Source organism: Spermophilus citellus, assembly GCF_964194105.1.
Source record: "Spermophilus citellus genome assembly, chromosome: 6".
In the NCBI taxonomy this organism is placed as follows: domain Eukaryota; kingdom Metazoa; phylum Chordata; class Mammalia; order Rodentia; family Sciuridae; genus Spermophilus; species Spermophilus citellus.
The window spans coordinates 15,155,409-15,176,183 of record NC_138187.1 but is presented as its reverse complement, the minus strand read 5'-3'; the positions used below and the strand labels follow the sequence as shown (position 1 = coordinate 15,176,183).

The window sequence follows — 20,775 nt, the reverse complement described above, 5'->3', positions numbered from 1 at the left end:
GACAATGATGTCCCAACAAATATGGAATAGTAATGCAGAAATATAAATTATAAAACAGAACCAAATGGAAATTTTGGAACTGAAAACTATAAAAGCAAAAAGAAAATTTCATTAGCAGATTCCAAAAGAAGGTATGAACATGCAGAAAACATGATCAATGAACTGTAAAATATGTACAATGAAATTCTTTGGTTTGAGGAGTTAAAAAAAAAAACTTAAAAATGACAGAGCCCACTAGACTAAAGGAAAAGAAAAAATAACCAATGAAATAATGGCCAAGGAAGTGACATCAGCAAAATGCTGGAACAGGAGGTCCCCTACCCTCATCTCGATAGAAACACTGATTAAATAACTATCCAAAGATGAAAGTACCTTCCAGAGGAAGTTACAGCACCCCAAAAGAGCACAAAACATAGGAAAAAACAAAGTAGAAAGGGTTAAAAAAAAAAAAAGTTAAGTTTTGTTCATGCTCCACAAAGTGGCAGCACTGAGGAGGATATCCTTGGCCTGCCATTTCTCTGTGGAAAGATACTGAGGCTTGAAAGGCCTACATCTATGTTGCTTCATGTGGAGAATTTATAGAACTAGCATAATTAGATCACCTAGGTAGGAATAAAGAAAGGTTCTTAGGGCTGGATTTCCGGCTCTTACCAGTGGTCTATGGAGCCAAGCCACTTAGCTCTACCTGACCACAGCACCAGTCAGTAGCCTTGCCTGAGAATTAAGATAAATCAGTCATACCCAACAGTGAAGGACAGCCCTCTTTCTTTGAATGACTACAGACACACCCTGTAGTGACCCTGCCCAACTATAATCAAGCTAGTCAGCACTGCCTGACCACAAAGCCCCTCAGTGGGATCACCTGATCAAAATTCCCTTCAGTAGCTTTGCCTGACTGCAAAGCCAAGTCTGCTAACCCTGTCTTATGGAAAGCTCCTCTAGTGAGCTTGCCTACTGCAACCTGTGATGAGCAGTTCAGTGTGTGCAGCCATGGAGGTAAGCTTTGTCAAACTGTAGACATGCTTCTCTCCCACACCAGTTAGCCTTACTTGGACACTGCCCCCACTAACCAAGTGACTGTAAATCTATTTTAATTCTAGTTTAAAAGCTAAGATAAAAGTAATAAGAGATCTGCTGATAGAAAAATATAATAAAACACATCCATCTGGAGGAAAAGAAAATGTTTTTCAAATTAACATTCTGCTGAGTATACCTATATGATTGAAATTTGAAGATTCATTTGGAGAGCTTTCTTCCTTTGAAGAGGGAGCTGAGAGACCTGACCAAGTAGCCCTTTCAATAGCATTATGTTACTACAGGAGGCTACAAGAGTGACCAAAGTTAAAATCCATAGAGCCGGGTTGAAGATGGGAAAGTAAAATTCTCTTGATGGGAGTTAAAATAAGCTAGAACAGACCACCTATTTCAGAGAATGCAACACAGCTTCAAATCATCTCAATCACTGAAGTTGAAATTAAGTGCCAGGTACAGCAATTAAACAAGCAAGCCAACCAACAACCTCTCTGGGAGGAATTAAAAATTAGATAAAATTATTCCTAAAACTAACTTTTCAAATGCATATAGCACATAACACAAATTAATTAAATAACAAAGAAAATGAGACCACATGGGTGAGAAACTGAAGAAATAACAAAAAATAGAACTACTTAAAATATTCTATGCATTAAAATTATCACCCAAGAGACTTTCAAGGAATTTTAAGAGCTATGTTCAATAAGAGAGAGGGAAAAAAGAGAGAATAGAATTGATAATTTAAGAGAACTGGAAACTACTGACATGGCAAGGCAAATGTAAAAAAGAGTCAAAACAGAAATTCTAAAATGGAAAAATACCATAACTGAATGCATTTAACCTCAATGGATGACATAATTGCAGATTTAAATCAACTTAAGAGAAAAGTAATGGTCTAGAAATTTTATCAGAAGAAAATACTCAAAAGGAAGCAGAGAAATGTTTTTAAAAAGTATAAAATTTAACAAATATGTAACTGGAGTACGAAAAGAATAAGTGAGAAGTAACATAGGAAGCAGAAATAGTTTGAAAATTTCAAACACTAATGAAAAAATAAAATCACAATCTCAAGAAGTCCTATAACCACCATGGAAGATAAATGAAAAAAATCTACACTTAAGTATACGATAGTTATATTGCTAAAAATAGCCTCCCAACAAACAAAAAGAAGGAAAAACTTTTAAATCAAACAGAAGATGACTTTCATTAAAATAATTATTAGGCTGATCTTGCAAAAATGGCAATCAGCAGAGACTGTTATGATATATTCAAAGTGAAACAAAAGCAAAAGTAAAACAAATTACTAATTACTAATAAAGCAATATTAATGGCTAACGAATTAAAATATGTGGAATTATAATACAAGACAACATTAGCTCAGAATACAGACAAATGGAACCCAGTTTCTAAGATCTTTCCATTGTGTTAGCACTGGAAAAGTTCCAATAAATACTAAACGTTGACAAAATACACATTATAATTTTCTGAGGAATCCTTGAAGTAACAGCAAAAAGTTGGGAAACACTAAATTAACAATTAAGGCAAAAAGGAAATTATCAACGTAAAATCAAGATAGTCACAACAGAGGACAGACAGGAAAGAAAAAGCAATGTAGAAGAGGTTGGACAAACTGCAATCACATCATGTGATGGTGAATTTCAATTCAAATACTGCATGACATCAACTAGACAGACTAAAAATGGTCTAACTGCTGTAACGTGAAAATGCTAATTGCCAGACAGCATTAATACCTACAAACCATAGAACCCAACTGTATGCAATTTATATGATAAACACCTAAAACAGAGTTGAGAGCCTCTGGGCTCTGCCCAGTCCCGCGTCTCCCAGCGCAAGCCAACGTCCACCGTGCTCCCAAACCTTGGCTTTCGCTAACCCAACGCCACAACTGAATCTGGAACGCGCGCCCTCTCTCAGGTGGCTCTCCCGAGAAGAGGGCAGAGGGCCCGACGCCTCGGGTGTCCTGTGCCACGCGTCTCTCTGCACGCAGGACGCCCCTTCCCGCTCCCGCAGAGCGGGCATCCCAGAGCAGCGGCAGGGCAGAGCGACTCACGGCAGGACCAGGAAGGACCCGCACACTCACCAATCAGGCCTCGCCACCGCCTCCACCTCCAACGTCTCTTCCAACGCCCTCCCCAACCGCCCTCCGACGCGCAGCCGCCCGCGGGCAGAGGCGTGGCCTCGGCCTCACGCACCAATCAAAGGTGCGGACGGCGGGCGGAGATACGTCTGGGGGCGGAGCTTCAGGGCACCCAAGAGCCTACTCCTCTGCCTGTTCCACCCTCTTCTTGGCAGCCCCAGGGTGCCCCCCTTGCTTTTCATCATCCTAGCACTGATCATCCCTACTGTCCTTCACCAGCCTTCGAGTCCCACATATTTCATTCATGTACCCCGTAGCCTTCACCCACTGAAAGAACCTACCTAGGCACCTTTTTTCTGTGCTCTCTAGTTTACTTCTCCAACCTGCAGGAGGCCCCTACAATTCACCATCTCTCCAGGTTCCCCTCAACAGGTAGACCACTGGAGACAAAACGGTTTGAGTAACCGACTCAGAACCTAAGTCTGAACTTAAAGAACCACATGCACAGTTGTTGCAGTAATTCACTTGCAGGTCAGCATGGGAAAAGGAAGGAGAAGGAGGAGGAGGAGGAGGAGGAGGGGGGCAAGCGAAGCAGCAGCAGAAAAAAAAGTCCTTTATTGTGTACAAGCAATCTTTTTATAGTATTGTGAACAAAGAAGGCAGCCTTCCAACATCAATAAATCAGGTCTTTCAGCTAATTAAACATAGCATACAGCAGTTTTACTTTCTAATCAGAAGTGACCCACTTCTCATGGCTAATCTATTCTCGGCCCGGAGTATGTTGAGCTCTGCTCTTTGTTAAGAACAGATAATAAAATTTTTCTCAGCGCCCTCCTAGCCCACTTGGCAGAACATCCCGTTTGCAGGCAAGTCCTCCCAAGGACAGCAGACACCTCGTTTTCAAGCATGTCCGCTGTTACTTATCTATACCTTGACAGAATATCCCGTTTGCAGGCAGACTCCATCAAGGACAGTAATAGTAACGCAGTTACATCTGATTCTCTACACACAGTGGCCTGCACACGCTTGTTCTAGAATGAGAGCCTACTGGAAGTTCCAAGTAGTAAATAAGCCTGTTATGGGACACTCGAGGCTGGACATCGAGGATAAGCAGGAAGCAGGTTTATTGGCTGCAGCCAGGTTCAGAAGGGGAGCTTTTGCCACTGTCTATCAGTACTTCTGGACCCAGAGTTTAGAAAGTTACAGAATGTTTACCCAGTGTGTAGGGGAAGGGCTCAGAGGTCACAATCTGCAGAAGTCCACACAAAAGCAGCATTTTCCAGAACATTGGAACCCAGACCTGGATACAAAATCAGGGACACTCTGCAAGAATCAGCACCCAGGACAGGGAGAGTTCTCCTCCCCTTCCCTCTGCCAGTTAGCTATGCAGGACCTGACTATTGTCTGTTGAAATCCAAACGCCTCTGTGGAGGCTTTGGGTTAGTCTTTCTTACCAAATCCTGCTTCTGCAACACGTCTCCTGCCTGAAAACAGTTACAGAAATTCTTCGTTTTTTAATTTATATATGACAGCGGAATGCTTTACAATTCTTATTACACATATAAAGCACATTTTTTCATGTTGCAGAAATTCTTGCTGATAATCTAAGAACAGTTATGGTGAGGGTTTCTTGGTTTCTTAATTAAGATTTTCTGTGGAGAAGGAGGGCCAATATAAGCCTACTGGCCAAGTAGGGAAAGGAATCAGGCCACTTATGCCTGATTACAAATATATTCCTGTTGTTATTGAAAAAGACAAGGGCAGGCCTTGGAAGCCAGGAGCTGGCGTGACATTGTGTCCTTGGTCATAGTGTTACTAGGAATTGGCCTGAACTGAAGCTACTCCTTTGTGGTTTCTTGTTGAATATGATTTAGCAGAACACCAATAACATTTTGATCAGGACAAAAACAAAACAAAACCAGAAAACAACCTCCTTGATTATGTCTGAGGATGACAAAAACCAAAATAGTACCCCAAACATCTCCCTTTTTTGGCTAAATATGCCACCTCTTTACCAATTACAACTCTGGCCTTATTTTCTTCTATCTCTGAGATAAAATTAAGTTAATCACGGAATCTTGTTTTTTGACAGCATTCAATTCAGAGCAAAACCCCTGCTCCAAATTCATCTTTATGGATCTTAAATCCATATTTTCTCATTTCTTCCTAACAATTACTAACATGCCTGTAGTTCTAGTATCTCCTTGTTGCAGAGACAACTCTGACTACAACTCTATTAATGGTGAATTTTGCCTGAAGGGCAATGACATTGCTATTTGCTCACTATTAGTCATTATTGGTTTATGTCCTTATTAATTTTGATACATTACTAATAGTAGCTGTTTTGTTATAATAGTTAATATAAGAAGTGTCTATCAAGCTCTTAAAGAGCTTTATTTAAAGATTGCATGCAAGTAAGAAGCATTATTTTGACAGTACTTTTAAAGTACAGCATTTTAAACACTATTTTACTTATCTGTGGAGTAAGTATGGATGGGAAGTTGTCAAGAGAAAAGACAGAGATTGATATTATACAGGAATTATAAAGTGATTATAAAGTTATCATTTAAATGGGAAGCTTTTAAAATGCATATATTCCAAAGAGGGCTGAGGAACACTTCCCCAGGAAACAGGAACTTCATATAATTATCTTAGGACAAGAGACTATATGTAAATAATAGCTTAATAAACTCTTACTCTGCCTTTTTAAATTGGTAATGTGGGAGAAAGTTGTCCCTGTATTGAAGTCACTAGTCAAGAGATCCAGGGCAGGTTGTACTAATTAATCCCCAGGAAATTACACTTAGGCTAAAATCAAGAATGCTAGTGATTAGTTACTTGGATATTTCATACCTAACACTTTCCAATTCAAGATATAGAAAGCTTAAGCAGACTTTATTAAAATTACATGTGGAAGTTCCCTGCTGAACTCATCTGGGCATGAGTCCTGAAGAGCTACTCAAATATGCCTCCTTTTCCCTTTGAATGAATCCATGTCCCCAAGCAAAAATTAACTCTATCAAGATAGAGAGAAGATTATTTTCTAAAGTAAACAAAGACCTAAAAAAAGACAATGTGAAACACAGGAAATTATTACAAGAATTTGTTACTTGTAGCAGCAGGATTTTTGTAGAATCTTTAGGATTTTCACTCACTGTTTTTTTTTTTTTTTTTTTTTTTTTACCAGAGATTAAACCCAGGGGCACTTAACCACTGAGCCACAACCCCATACCTTTTTGAAATTTTATTTAAAGACAGGATCTCACTGAGTTGCTTAGAGCCTTGCTAAGTCCCTGAGGCTGGCTTTGAATTTGTGATCCTCCTGCCTCAGGCTCCTGAGCCTCTGGGATTACAGGCATGCACCACCGCACCTGGCACTTTAGGATTTTCTATACATAATATCAGCTTATCTGTGGAGAAAATTTTACTTCTTTTTTTCTAGCTTTAATTTTTTTCTTTCCTTCTTCCATTTCTTAATGTTTCAGTTTTGGTATATTTTGTCTTTCTAGGCATTTGTTTATTTCATTTTGGTTATCTAAAAAATTATACCAATATCCTGGTGAATGCAGACACAAAATTCATTAATAAAATATTAGCAAATAGCATTCAGAAACACATTAAGAAGACTGAAGACTATGATCAAATGGATTTCATACCAAGGAAGCAAGATTGGTTCAACATACAAGGATGTCCACTCTCACTACTCATATTCAGCATAATTCTTGAAACTCTAGTAGAGCAATCAGGCAAGAGGAAATTAAAAGGATGCAAATCAGGAAAGAAGTCAAATTATCTGTTTGCTGACGACAAGATCCTATATCTATAAGAACCAAAAACTTGACTAAAAAACTTTTAGAGCTGATAAGCAAATTCAGCAAAGTAGTAGGACAAAAAAAAAAGGGGGGGGGAGTAGAGAAAGGGGATAGAATGGGAAGGAAGAGGGATGGGAAAAGAGAGAAACGGTGAAATGAAATTGACCAAATTATGCTATGTATATAAATGAATATACCACAGTGAATTTTACCTTTATGTATATTTATAAAGCACCAATTAAGAAAAAAAAAACAAACAGAAGGAAGACCAGCAGAGGGAATGGCACAGAGTGAGGGTAGAGGGGAGGAAAAGTGGAAGTACTGTGGATTGAAATGGAACAAATTATACTCCATGTGTGTATGAATATGTCAAAATGAACCCCACTATGTGTAACTATAATGCGCTAATAAAATTTTTTAAAATGAGTGTTAAATTCCCACATATTTGTGACTTTTTCAGTTTTCCTTTTTTTGATTTCTAGTTTTATTATATTTTGGGTCCATAAGGCACTCCAGGATTTCAGTATTTTTTAATTTACTCAGGCCTGCTTTATAGCCTACGATTTGGTATATACTAGAGAATGTTCCATGTGCACTTGAGAAGGATGTGTATTCTGATGCTTTTTTATTGGAGTGTTCTTTATATGTTATGATGTCCAATGAATTTGTTGTGTTATTCATATTTCCATATTTTGTCTGGCTGTTCAATCCATTATTGAAAACGGTACATTGAAGTCTCCTAGTATTACGATGCTTTTTTACTTCTTCAATTTTTAAAAAATGTTGCTTCATCTAGGTTGGCAATAGATGAATGGATAAAGAAAATGTGGCATCTATACACAATGGAATATTATGCAGCACTAAGAAATGACAAAATCATAGAATTTGCAGGGAAATGGATGGCATTAGAGCAGATTATGCTAAGTGAAGCTAGCCAAGCCCTAAAAAACAAATGCCAAATGTCTGCTTTGATATAAAGAGAACAACTAAGAACAGAACAGGAAGGAAGAGCATGTGGAAAAGACTACAGATAACAAAGACGAATGGGGGGAGAGAAACGGAGAGAGAAGGGAAAGCATATGGAAATGGTAGGAGACCTTCAAGGATACATAAAATTACAAGAGGCTATGAGGGGCAAGGGGGAGGGGAAAAAAAGGGAGAGAATTGAACAACAGCAGGGGAGATAGAGAGGGAAGATGGGAGGGGAGGGGAGGGGAGGGGTGATAGTAGGGGTTAGGAAAGGTAGCAGAATACAACAGACACTAATATGGCATTATGTAAAAATGTGAATATGTAACAGATGTGATTCTGCAATCTATATTTGGGGTGAAAATGGGAGTTCAAAACACAATTTGAGTCTAATGTATGAAAGATGATATATCATGAGCTATGTAATGCTTTAAATAATCAATAAAAAATTAAAAAAAAAATAAAAAAAAATGTTGCTTCATTTATTTTGTGACTCTGACTCTTGCTATCTACCTATTTATAACAACAATTATTTATTGTTGCATTAACCCTTCTATGCATTAACCCTTCTATTAATGTACAATATCCTTTTAGTCTCTTGAAACACTTTTTAAATTGTATTTTGCTGGTATTAGTTAGCCATCCATCTCTATGTGGTTACTGTTTGTGTGGAATCCTCGAACTTTCGACTTTTTGCATCTTTTGATCTAAAATATCTCTTCTAGGCAGTATATTCTTACATCATGCTTTTTAAATCAATTCTGCCATCTCTGTATGATTGAAAAGTTTGATACACATACATTAAAAGTAATAACAATAAAGAAGACTTATTTATTTTGTTATTGTTTTCTGTGTCATATGGCTTTTTGATACCACAAACAGGAGACTGTGATGAGTGTTGCCTTAGAAATTAGTCAAACTTTTCTGTTGATTTGCATTCAGGTGGATATAGCTTAAGTAGACAAAGAGAAAACTACACATTTGAGACTGTTCATTTTCCCAGATACTTCACAAAAACAAAACACTCTAATTCTTCCTTATCTAAAAAGAACAAAATAATGAGTAATCTTCTGGATATCACTCTATAATTGATCTTATTCAATGAAGAGTTTGGAAACTTTGAACAAGCCACTCAAAAATTTTGCAGCTTCATGGACACTTTCAATTATACAAGAAGCATCTTAATTGCTCATCTTCCCATAAATCCCAGACAGATGATAATATTTCTTATATTGCTTATTTCATATGCCTACAAAAATGTCTCTGTCTCTCTCTCTCTCTACTTCTTTTCTCCTTATTCTTTCTTAGAGCTGAGGAAAGTGTAGGGAGAAATACACACTTTTTAAAGGATATTTTTCTTTCTGTTCCATTACTCCAAATGTTCTTGGTGAAATTATTCTTTTTATAATTGGAGCATAAGGACTTTATGTTGGGTTGTGGAAATAGTAACACAACTCATCCCTCAAACACTGATGTTGATTTAAATTTGATATATTAAGGGAATAAAATTTGTGTGCATATATTTATCTGTATATGTACACCTTCCTTCTGTTTGTGACAATGTTGATTTGCTCCATTTGCTTTTCTTATCCATAATCAGCTGCTGAACACATGATACTTTTCATGTTTCTTTGAAACACTCAGAATATTCAGGAATAGGTCCTTATACTTACCTTGATAAATATTACTCTTGGCTATTCCTAGGAAATAAAAGAGGAATTTCACCAAATGACTTTAGATTTGCACATGTTATACACATAGGCCTCTAATCTAAATCTGCAAATAAGGGGACACATTTTCTCCCTTAGGGAAATCTTTATTATATAAATATATTTGTGTGTGTGTATACACACACACACACACACACACACACACACACACACACACACACAAGAATGTCCCTCTATGTATACAGGTGTAGTTGAAGAAAGACATGCAAGTCATTGGTTGCAACTGAGTCTCATGGAACCTGTTGTTCATCATCATCTGCTGTTAATCCACTAATGGGGTTAGCAAAGGCCAGGAAGACTTGTTCCAGGGTTATCTGACTGATGGAATAGTCCTCTAAATTGAATTGCTCTTTAGCCTTCTCCAAAACACCAAATACCTTCAATGACAACAATAAAAATGTGTAGTTACCATTACAATCTCCCCTCCAGCCCCCAACCCAAAGGAGCCTCCCCATCTCTTCCCCAACTCTTGTCAAATTTATGTTAAGGCCAAAGCCACGGAAAGGGGAGAGGGGTAAGTAGAAGAAATAAATAATTGAGGAACTGAGAGGAAGAAGTTATCTGTTCCCATTCTTTGGATGAACATGGACTACTAATAGTATTCAGGCACAACAAATTAAAGCAACTAAACTATAGGAATGTTTGAAAAATAGCCTAAAGCCTCCAATGTCCCATTCCACATGACCGAATCCAAATACTTTTAATTATTAATGCTCTCTTAACACGTAGTGTTAGGAGGGCATGGTTTCTATCATCACCTTTCCCCAGCTATTGTCTTTTTTCGGAAGATGGTAGTTAAGGATCCTTTGATTCTCCTCCTTCAAGATACTATCTAAGAAAGGAAAATAGTACAGGTAAATGATCTCACAGAATTTTAAAAAATATTTATTTTTTAGTTATAAGTGGACACAATATCTTTATTTTATATTTATGTGGTGCTGAGGATTGAACCCATTGCCCCACACATGGTAGGTGAGCGCTGTACCTCTGAGACAGCCCCAGGCCCCGATCTCACAGAATTTTTTTTTAAAAATTCTAGAATATTTCCACATATATTTAATTATAAAAAGTGGACAAGTGAAGAGATGGGATTTATATAAATGGGATATGACCCATTTTCAGTATTATGTTGAATGGAAATGGCAAGATTGGGCATCCTTGTTTTGTCTTTAATTCCTAAAAGAGGAAAAGCTTGCAATTTTTCACTGTAGAGTATGATGTTAGCTGTGGTCTTATCATAGATTACATTTTATATGTTGAGGAAATTTCCTTTTATATCTAAATTACTGAGATATTTTCTTTGAGATGTTTAAAATAATAAAATTGCTTTGAAATTTTCCAACAATTTTTCTACCCCTATAGTGGCTGGCTTATAGACCCAGGGTACAGTGGTGGTCTTGGAGACACAATTATGGGGATCCAGCCTGGCACTGGATTCTACTGTGATAGGTTTAAAACCTGGGTCTACTGAAGTAGTCTTGATCCCTGGATCCTTTTGATCCTGGGGGTCACAGGGACTGATCAGGATCCTGGTGCTGGCAGAGCCTGGGTTCCTGCAAGGTGGCCTGAAGTCTAGAATTATAAGTGCTGGCCTAGTGCCTGAAGCTGGGGCTGGCTTAAAGGCTGGGTGTGCATATGCGGACCTAGAGGTTAGTATAGAAGGAATAGCCTAGCTCCTAGAACCTTGGGATCTCACCTTGGGATATAACCTGGGACCTGGGTATACAGAGGTATTTAAGAGCTTAGGTCTGGTCCATTGCTGGGATCTACTGTAATATACACAGACTGCTAGATCTTGGGGCTGAAGGTAGATTAGAGACATGCGGACTAGCCTGGCACTGTGTACACCTGAAGATTGTACATGAAGGTGCTTGACTGGAACTGGGTCAGGTCTAGAGATCAAGTCTTCTGGAGTCTTAGAACCTAGGCCTGCAGGATTCTGCATGGCACCAGAGCAAGCTGGGATGTCAGTATGTGGGTACTAGCCTTGATCCTGTATCTGTAGGGGCCAGCGTGGAGATTAGGTCTGTGAGTGCTGGTCTGATGGCCCTCACAGTACCAGACTCCAAGTCAATACCTTCAGACCAAGCTTCTAGGCTGGCACTAGTGCTAGGCTGCAACTCCAAGCTTCCCACCACTCTCAATGCCAAACCAGTCAGACTCTGGACTATCCCCCACACTGTGCTGGCTCCCAGACTGCTGGCCTGCTTTTTCCATACCAAGCCAATGCCCATAGTTTTAGCCATCAGGACATTAATATTCTTTTATTCCTATATAGTACTTCTCACATATTTTGTTTTTGATTACTTTATATACATTTCTAAAATATTTTTCAATTTTATGATATTCTCTCACCTAGAACTCCTTCATTTAAGCTTAGGTCTAAAGTTAAAGACATCCAAGACTCACCAATACATCTTTTTTAAAAAATATTTTTAGTTGTTGATGGACTTTTATTTTATTTTATTTATTGATATGTGGTGCTGGGAATCAAACCCTGTGCCTCCTCACACATGCCAGTCAAGTGCTCTTCCACTGAGCTACAACTCCAGCCCTTCACCAATACAGATTATGCAGAAGCTTTTTCAGTGATTTCAAAGGTAATAAAGAAATTTTTTGTTTGTTTATTCTCCAGAAAGGGCTTTTTGTGAGTAAAATTCCTTGAGTTTTTATGTGTCCATAACTCTTTGTGACTTTCATTCTTGAAGGTCATTTTGGCTGCGTATAAAAACCTTGTCTTACATTTTGCTTATAGTTTCTCCTAACAAAACATTTTAGCTATGAATCTGAGGTCTATCTAATTTTCTTTACCTTTTCTTTCTTTCCCTGCTCGTTTTATTTGTATTCAAAGGTCCCCATTCTCCTGTTATTATTAAAATACAATATTTATCTTGGTATTGATATTAGGTCAATTTCTCAGTTGTCCAGTTACCCTTCTAGTATTAGGTTTGTCTTCTTTATTTCAGAAAAAATTCTAAATGTTAACTTTTAATATTTCTTCTATCACTTTACTTTCTTCTTTGTGGACTACTTTATACTTGGATTGGATTGTCATTGCCTTGCTTCTTACATATTTGTTCCCAAATGCTTATCTATATGTCTGTCTGATGTTTTCCTACTTTCTAGTCTCCATTTCCTTGTACCTTCTATGCTATTTGTTCTTTATATTTATGTATTTATGAAATGTTTACTTTAAAAAAAACCTCTCCAATGTTGTTGCTGTCTTTGAATATTCTGTTGTCTAGTCATCTAATTTCTTAGCCCTTTCAATTATGATTCAGGATTTTCTTTCATGGCATCTATCTTATTTGTAGTTTGTTAGATTCATACTGAAAGATAATAGATTTATTTCTTTTGTGGTATTATACATCTCTGTGTTTTCATTATTTTATTAGGTTTTGCTCTTATCCTTTTCTGCTAGTCAAAGTTTTCTGTGGGGTTCAATTATAATCCTTATGTTTGGTCACGTTTAAGTGAGATGAATATTCTTATAGTTTTGGAAGGAGATACCTATGTAATAGGTGGAGCAGACAAAATAACATTCTTATCTTCATAGCTATAGGATTCCTTTCTCAGAGTCTTTTGGGATGTGTTTCTTACTGCTCACTTTCATGTTTCAGTTCACCATTAACTTATTTTTTTTTCTTTCTTGCTTTTCCTATTTTCTTTTTTGGCTGTTAAAGAATTTTCTTATCTTTGTTTCTCAGCCAATTATTGCATTAAAGATATCTTGTTTAATTTTATCAATTTCTTATTTAAGTTTACCAGAAGTGTTTCTTGGAGATATAATCTTTCTCATTGCAGAAATGGAATCATCTTACTTGTGCATGAAAAAATAATACACAATCAATTAAATTTCCTTGAGATTGTGTGGACTCATTTTAAAAATTCTGATTCCTATGGCAAGACCTTTTTAGAAGAGTACATTCTGGCTGCCTTTTGCTTATAACATTTATTCCTTATTTATTTACTTTTAATTTAAAGATCTTAACTGGCTATATTTTGGGGGCAGTGCTTCATTCTATAAAAATAGAATAAGTGGGTCCTCTTTCTTCATTTTAGATATTAATATTTATGTATAGATTTAGTATTAGTTAATTTTTAAAATTCTGTCATATTTCAATACTATTTGCTCAAGGACTAATTACAGATGAACTAGATGACCACTACTTTACACTTAAAAATGTGTCTCAAACCATATTCTTGTAAAAGTGCTTGCGTCTACAAGTTTCTAGGACAGTTTATGGTAAATGAGGTTTTCTGGTCATAATTTTCTTTGTGGAGATTTAGATAGCACATCAAATAGAATTCTAGTACTAATGAGTATTCAAAAATATTTGTTGCATGAATGAATAATTGAATATTTAATTCTTGATGTACATGTCTATCTGCATAGATTTTCATAGGCACATCATAATAACTATGACCAATGCTGAGATGATTATTTTTCCACATGTTCTCCACTCTGTTCTACAATCTATTTTATATATTTTCTGATCTCCATTCTTACAGATGTCAATAACTTGCACAAAACTGATGTTGAAGACATAAATCATATGCATGGTGAGAACAACAAATATGATTTAACACATCTCTAACAAAGTTAAAGCAACTGCATTTACCTGGAAATGTCATTTTGATGAAATATTTAAAATCCTCTAATTTATCCTCAGTCTTGACCTTGACTTTCAGGATATGAATATCACCAAACTTGTTCTTGAGGTGCTGAGGGCTGCCCAAGCACATAAGTTTCCCCTTCACCATGATGGCTATCTTGGTACAAAGGGCATCACATTCCTCCATGCTTGCAAAATAAGAGAGCAGAATAATGTAAGGCTAAACAGTTTTCCTTTGGAGGACATAGGGTTGAAACAGCCAAGATTTTGTGATTCTATTTGCAATCAGAATTTGAACCTACCAATCATCAAGCTCATAACTGGAAAGTGTATTTTTTAAAAATGATAAATAATAGTATTACCCAATTCTCAAATGTAACATCTTCTGAAATTTCTTGTCTCCTGCCTACTCTGGAGTTTTCAACATACTAAAAATTCTTAGCCATTCCACTCATTAGAATTAAAATGAATCCTAATTCCTAAAGAGAAGCTCATATACATTTGCAAGTTTACCATCCCATATTCCTGACCCCAAATAATTTCTTCTAGAGCCACTACAACTCCTGCCAGCCTTAACCAAGCCCCTCAATGAGCCACACAGACCTATGGGAGGTTATAATGATAGCTTTTCCACTTTCACGTGTCTTTGTCACTGTGTTCCAGAGCAGGCGTCGGGCTACTGGGTCCATACCAGTAGATGGCTCATCCAGAAAGATGACTGAGGACTTTCCCATTATGGCAATAGCAGTGCTCAACCTACGTTTGTTTCCTCCACTTCATGGTCCAAGGAGCAGGGATAGAAAGTAGAAGAAGAGACTATATATATCAGTTATTTAGGAAAATACTTAGCACAAATATCCCAAATGCTGAGAGATTCAACAAATATTTAACATGAACATCCACTGTGATGATTAACAGTGCAGCAAGTCCAACCTTAGATTGTGTGTGTGTGTGTGTGTGTGTGTGTGTGTGTGTTCATTTTATTTTGACATGTAGAGGAGTGACTTTTATGTATCTGATTTGGGCAGCATTATCAACAACATTTATTTACACATTCTTAGGTTATCATGGTTTCCCAGGTACATAAACCCACCATTAATCATAAGGCCTATATTCCTCTTTTGTTTAGAAGACAAAGAACCATAGGAACACTAGGAATGAGATGCTCCCTCTTGAGGTTCAGAGCTGCAAATCAAATAGAACTAGGATTTTGAGTTTCATCTCTGCAAAGGGAAAATGTGGAACTTGATGCATCTGCCTTTTTACTTGAAACTGAAATCTAGTAGGGCATTAGACAGTTTCACAATTAGTAACTGTGATACAGGGACATAGGTGGAGCTGTGGTTATTCATTTCAAATATCAGGAACACAGAGGAGAAACACTTCAAGATTAGCAGCATCATTAACAACAACAACAACAACAACAAAGCAGCACAATGATTTACCTGTAGGTCCTGATAATATTGTCAGCATGTGGCTCCAATTCCAATGAGCTCAAATGTTTGTTCACATACAGATGAATCTGGTGCTCAGAAACTCCCCATATTCTGGCATACATGATCATTATTTCCCGGCCAGACATGTATTCCAGCAAAGCGTCAAATTGAGGACAATAGCCAATTCTTGACTTCACCTAATTATAAGAATTACTTTAAGTAAAAACCTACATCATCCATCCTACTGAACATCCATGGATGAGAAAGACCTGCAGTCCTCCAGGTCATGCTTCTAAGAGTCCTACCAAGAATTTTTCTTTTCTGAAGGGCTACCAAAGTATGGCTCTTGGGCCAATTATAGAACACTATAATAATAATTTCCTTTAAACAGTATTAATGATCTTGAAGATGAAGAAGTTAAAAATAAAATTTCAGTGCCTACTCAATTTGAAATAGTATTGAAAACTGAGATGCTCCCCTCCTCAATCAGGAGTTCCAAATGGCATGGCTACCATGGATGACTTTACACTGCTCAATCTGCACAGCCATGTGCACATCTTGTTCCACATCAGGCTGAACTCAAAGCAATGCTCCACAAATAGGAGACTAAAATGAGTGTTGGTTCAGAAATTGGTCAAACCCTTTTGCTGATTTGCACTCAGGTATACATTGCTAAAGTAGTCAGAGAAAAGTTGTGAATTTAAACAAATATTTAATTTACATCGACTAGATTATTCATGCCCCTAATTCTGGCATAGTTCAAGCTTCCCCAATATCTAGTGGGCTAAAATAAATTCCAGTGGACTTAAAGGAATCCCTGCACTCTCATCTTCATTTTTCTCTTTTCATCCTTTAAAAAACTTAAATAAATAAATAAAATTAGAAGGTGATACCTCTGTTCAGGGAAATGTATAGACAGGCTCAGAAAAGACCATATTGCCCTAAATTTGTATTTTGGGCTGAATCCAAGCACAGAATGAGCCTTGGACAATAAAACCTGAACAATAAAAAACAATGACAACTAAAAAACTGACAGGAAACCAGCAATAGTAGGAGAATATTATCCCTAGAGTTACCACATTATCAGATTCAAAAGTCCAATTTTCAATAAAAACTCACTAGCATACAAAGAAACAGAAAATATGACCCACCCAAAGGAAAAAGAAACAATAAACTGAAATGTTCCCTGTAAAAAGACCTGATGGGGGGCTTGGGATGTAGAGGAGTGACTTGTTTGGACCCAATGGATCTTTTTAGATAAATGTTACAGATATGAATCTCTTGATTAGACCAAGTAGCCTCTGAAAAAACAGATACCAAGATGTTAGAAAAGAAATTTGGATTGTTCTCGACACCCTCATTGATGAAATGCTCTATATTCAATAATTTAGAACACTATTCAGGCTTTTCTCAGATTTCCTAGCATTTGAAATTTGACCACTTTCTTCTTCTTGAAATTCTTACCACACTTAGCTTTTTCCCAAAGTGATGAGCCCTCTTCTAGATGGCATGTTTAGCCAATGACTAGCTGATACAGGAATACAAAGGGTAGTATTTGTATTTAGATAGTATCTAAAAGATAGACCCTGCTTTGGTTTGCCATCACACTGAAAAGTGACATAGTGCTTCAGAGCCCTTAGTAATATTGATCAAGGGCTTAGCTGCAACTGAATTGCAGAAAATCTTCTTCTGCCCAGTCTCTCTACCCTTACCATACCTTGTTTGGCATATGTTAGATGCACTGTTGAGAGAATTTTGCCTTTTATTCCAATAATTTCAAAGACATAAAAGACACTCTTGTAAGTTATGCTCTAATTGCTTCATTCTCTCTTCAAAATTTTCTCTTTTCAGAATTCAATACAATATCCACCAGGATTGTCATCTATTATCCCTAGCCATCTGCCTGTTAACCTGCACCCATAAGTCATCTTATACTGTAATATAATCTTACCTTTAGGATATTTTTGGTGATGCTAAAGCCATCAATAAACACATCCCCAGAGGTAGGACTCTGCTCTCCAGTCAAAATTTGGAATGTACTTGTTTTACCTGCTCCATTATATCCAAGTAATCCAAAGCACTCCTGCCTTTGGACTTCCAGGGAAATATTTTTCACAGCCAGAATTACTGGATATGTAAAGTATATCTTAAAAAAATCAGAAAATACAGTTTAGTAAATAATATTTATAGGTCAAATGCAATAAATACCTTAGACCTATGGGCCACTACCTCAGACAGTTTCCTGAGAACTATCTTGGTAGAATACACATAGATGCTGAAGAACCACAGCGAGTCCTTGACACCAATGGCATGCTCTCAGGGAGCTATGAAGACAGAATATTTTGGCTGTTGAATGATTTACCTTTGTGAGTTCCTTAATAAGCACTGGGGAATTCATCAACTCTTTAGAATGCTCCAGAATTCTCTTTCTCTCATCTTCTACATCTTTATCTGGAGATTCTCCAGATAATTCCTTGGAAATTATATCCTATATTTTTAAGACAAGAATCATAAACTGAATGGCTTCATGAAATCTAAACCAAGAGATACTATTAAAGATTTTAAAATAGAAGGTGTGGCAAGCCAGCCATGGCTGTGTCTGGGAGCTGTGAGCATTCTGAGGACACAAAGTAGACTGCTCTGTCTGGGCTGTGCATGTATGTGTCCCTTTCTCTTGCTCTGCCTTTGATCCCCACACAGTACATGAGAAATGAGCATGGCCTTCCAAGATGTCAGTCAACCTCCTGACCCACAAGTTATCACGATACTAGACTCAACCACCTAAAACCTGACTCCTTGCCTCTTTTGAATGGCTTCTCTCCAATAAAATGGTTCAGAACTTGTTCCTCACTCTCTTTCTTGCCTGTCTTGTCCCCTTCTGGGAGCTGTGGCTGAGGACTGGTCCCTGAACCCAAAAAGTTACTTTCTGTGACTGAGTCTTTATTTAGTCAGCCAAAATTCACCTGGAGTGACCCTGGTTGATTTAGTCATGTGATGCTCTAAAAAGGTTTGATTAATTTCCAAGAAACTTCCTGAATCTCATCAACAACTTAACTAAGTTATGAAATGAAGGTGGGGACCATAGAGGGAAAAGTTATTCACATGGTAGAAAAAGTGTGAATTGGCCAGGTGTTGTGGTACATGTCTATAATTCCAGAAACTTGGGAGGCTGAGGCAAGAGGATGGTTGCAAGTTTGAGGTCAGCCTCAGTAAATTAATGAGGCTCTAAGCAACTTAGTGAGACCCTATCTCAAAATTAAAAAATCTTAAGGGCTGCAGATGTGGCATAGTTAAGTGTCACCTTGGTTAAATCTCCTGTATCTCCCCCAAAGTGTAAATTAACATGCTACTATGTATACTTTAAAATCTCTGAAATATAGAATTCAAAGCATTCAGAGAAATGATTTTATCACATGGATCCTTACAAAAGAAGCCATCTCAAGAGAGTTGGGAAAGTTAAAGTAATGCATTTGTAATCATAAATAAACTTGCCAAAAGTAAAAAGGAATGGGAACTAAAAAAACATCAGCAAGGCCTATTTGGACCCAGTGGATGATATTTTTAGATAAATGTTACAGATATAAATGCTCTTGATTAGACCAAGTAGCCTCTGAAAAAAAAAACAAATACCAAGATGTTAGAAAAGAAATTTGGCATAATTTTCAAAAGTGCTTTGTCCAATCATTTCAGAACAAATTGACTATTGCTCTTTTCAGTTTAAGATGTCAGGAATGCATAGCTTATTGTTATTTTTCCCAAATAAGACACCTCATGAAAAACTGAAGCTATAGCTAAGAACAATCTAAACATGAGAGAGAAACAGTCAGTAACACTTCACATAGAAAATATTTGAGACTTTCAGAATGGCAATATTAGAGATCTCTGAATTTGTGCTCCAGTGAAACTGCTGAAAATTATTTTAAAATATGATCACTTAAAGTTTTTTGAAATGATCTAAGGATGTACTGTAATGTAAATGGAGAAAAATATATTCAAGAAAACCTATTAAGTTGGTAGGAATACTGAAGTCCCATTGTATTACTGTCCCATATCTGAACCACCAATTTTGCCTAGTGAAGAGAGTTAGGCTGTCAAACAGAATTCCTTTGATCTATCCAGTGTAATTTACTTTATTTGAAACATCATGGGAAAGTTACAACCTAAGGATGCTCTGATCAGTAATGGAGATTTTGGTGGAAAGCAATTAAGCAATTACAATGCTTGTAAATTGAGCTGCTATAAACATTGATGTGGAAAGCAGCTACATCAATGTTTATAGTGGCTCAATTTACAATGACTAAAAGAGATAAAATCTAAAGCATGGGGGCTGGGGTTCAGTGGTAGAGTACTTGCCTCACATGGGTGAGGTATTGGGTTTGATACTCAGTACCACATTAAAAAAATAAATAAATTTGGCCATACTACCCAAAGTGCTATACAGATTCAATGCGATTCCAATAAAAATGACAATTTCATTCCTTATAGAAATTTAAAAAACAATCATAAATTCATTTGGAATAGTCAAAGCAATCCTTAGCCAGAAGAGTGAAGCAGGAGGCATCATAATACCAGAACTTAAATTATACTACAAAGCTATAGTAACAAAAATGGCATGCTATTGGCACCAAAATAGACATGTAGACAAATGCTACAGAATAGAAGACACAGGGACAAAACCATATAAATACAGTTATATCATACTAGACAAAGGTGCCAAAAACATGCACTGGAGAAAAGATAGCCTCTTCAACAAATGGTGCTGGGAGAAATGGAAATACATGTGCAGCAAAATGAAAATAAGCCCCTATCTCTCACCATGCAAAAAACTCAACTCAAAGTGGATCAAGGACCTAGGAATTAGTCCAGAGACCCTGCACCTAATAGAGGAAAAAGTAGGCACAAATCTTCATCATTTTGGAATAGGCCCTGTCTTCCTTAACAAGATTCCTAAAGCACAAGAAATAAAATCAAGACTTAATAAATGGGATGGATTCAATCTAAAAAACTGCTCCTAAGCAAACTGAACAATCAATGAGGTGAACAGAAAGCCTACATTTTGGGAGCAAATTTTTGCCACACACA

At 37.0% G+C, this 20,775-nt stretch overlaps 1 protein-coding gene across 1 annotated transcript in view; it reads right to left on the bottom strand.

Moving 5' to 3' along the window:
• Positions 1-9,871: 9,871 nt before the first annotated feature.
• The window catches only part of LOC308652313 (phospholipid-transporting ATPase ABCA3-like), a gene marked incomplete at both ends in the record, with an annotated part of 136,600 nt that continues 125,696 nt past the window's right edge, over positions 9,872-20,775 (bottom strand). Inside the window, 7 exons of the mRNA XM_081300060.1 lie at positions 9,872-10,018; positions 10,400-10,473; positions 14,264-14,445; positions 14,861-15,031; positions 15,703-15,890; positions 17,645-17,839; positions 18,056-18,181. Of these exons, the coding sequence (XP_081156186.1) occupies positions 9,872-10,018; positions 10,400-10,473; positions 14,264-14,445; positions 14,861-15,031; positions 15,703-15,890; positions 17,645-17,839; positions 18,056-18,181 (1,083 nt within the window). The remainder of the gene's footprint in view (positions 10,019-10,399; positions 10,474-14,263; positions 14,446-14,860; positions 15,032-15,702; positions 15,891-17,644; positions 17,840-18,055; positions 18,182-20,775) is intronic.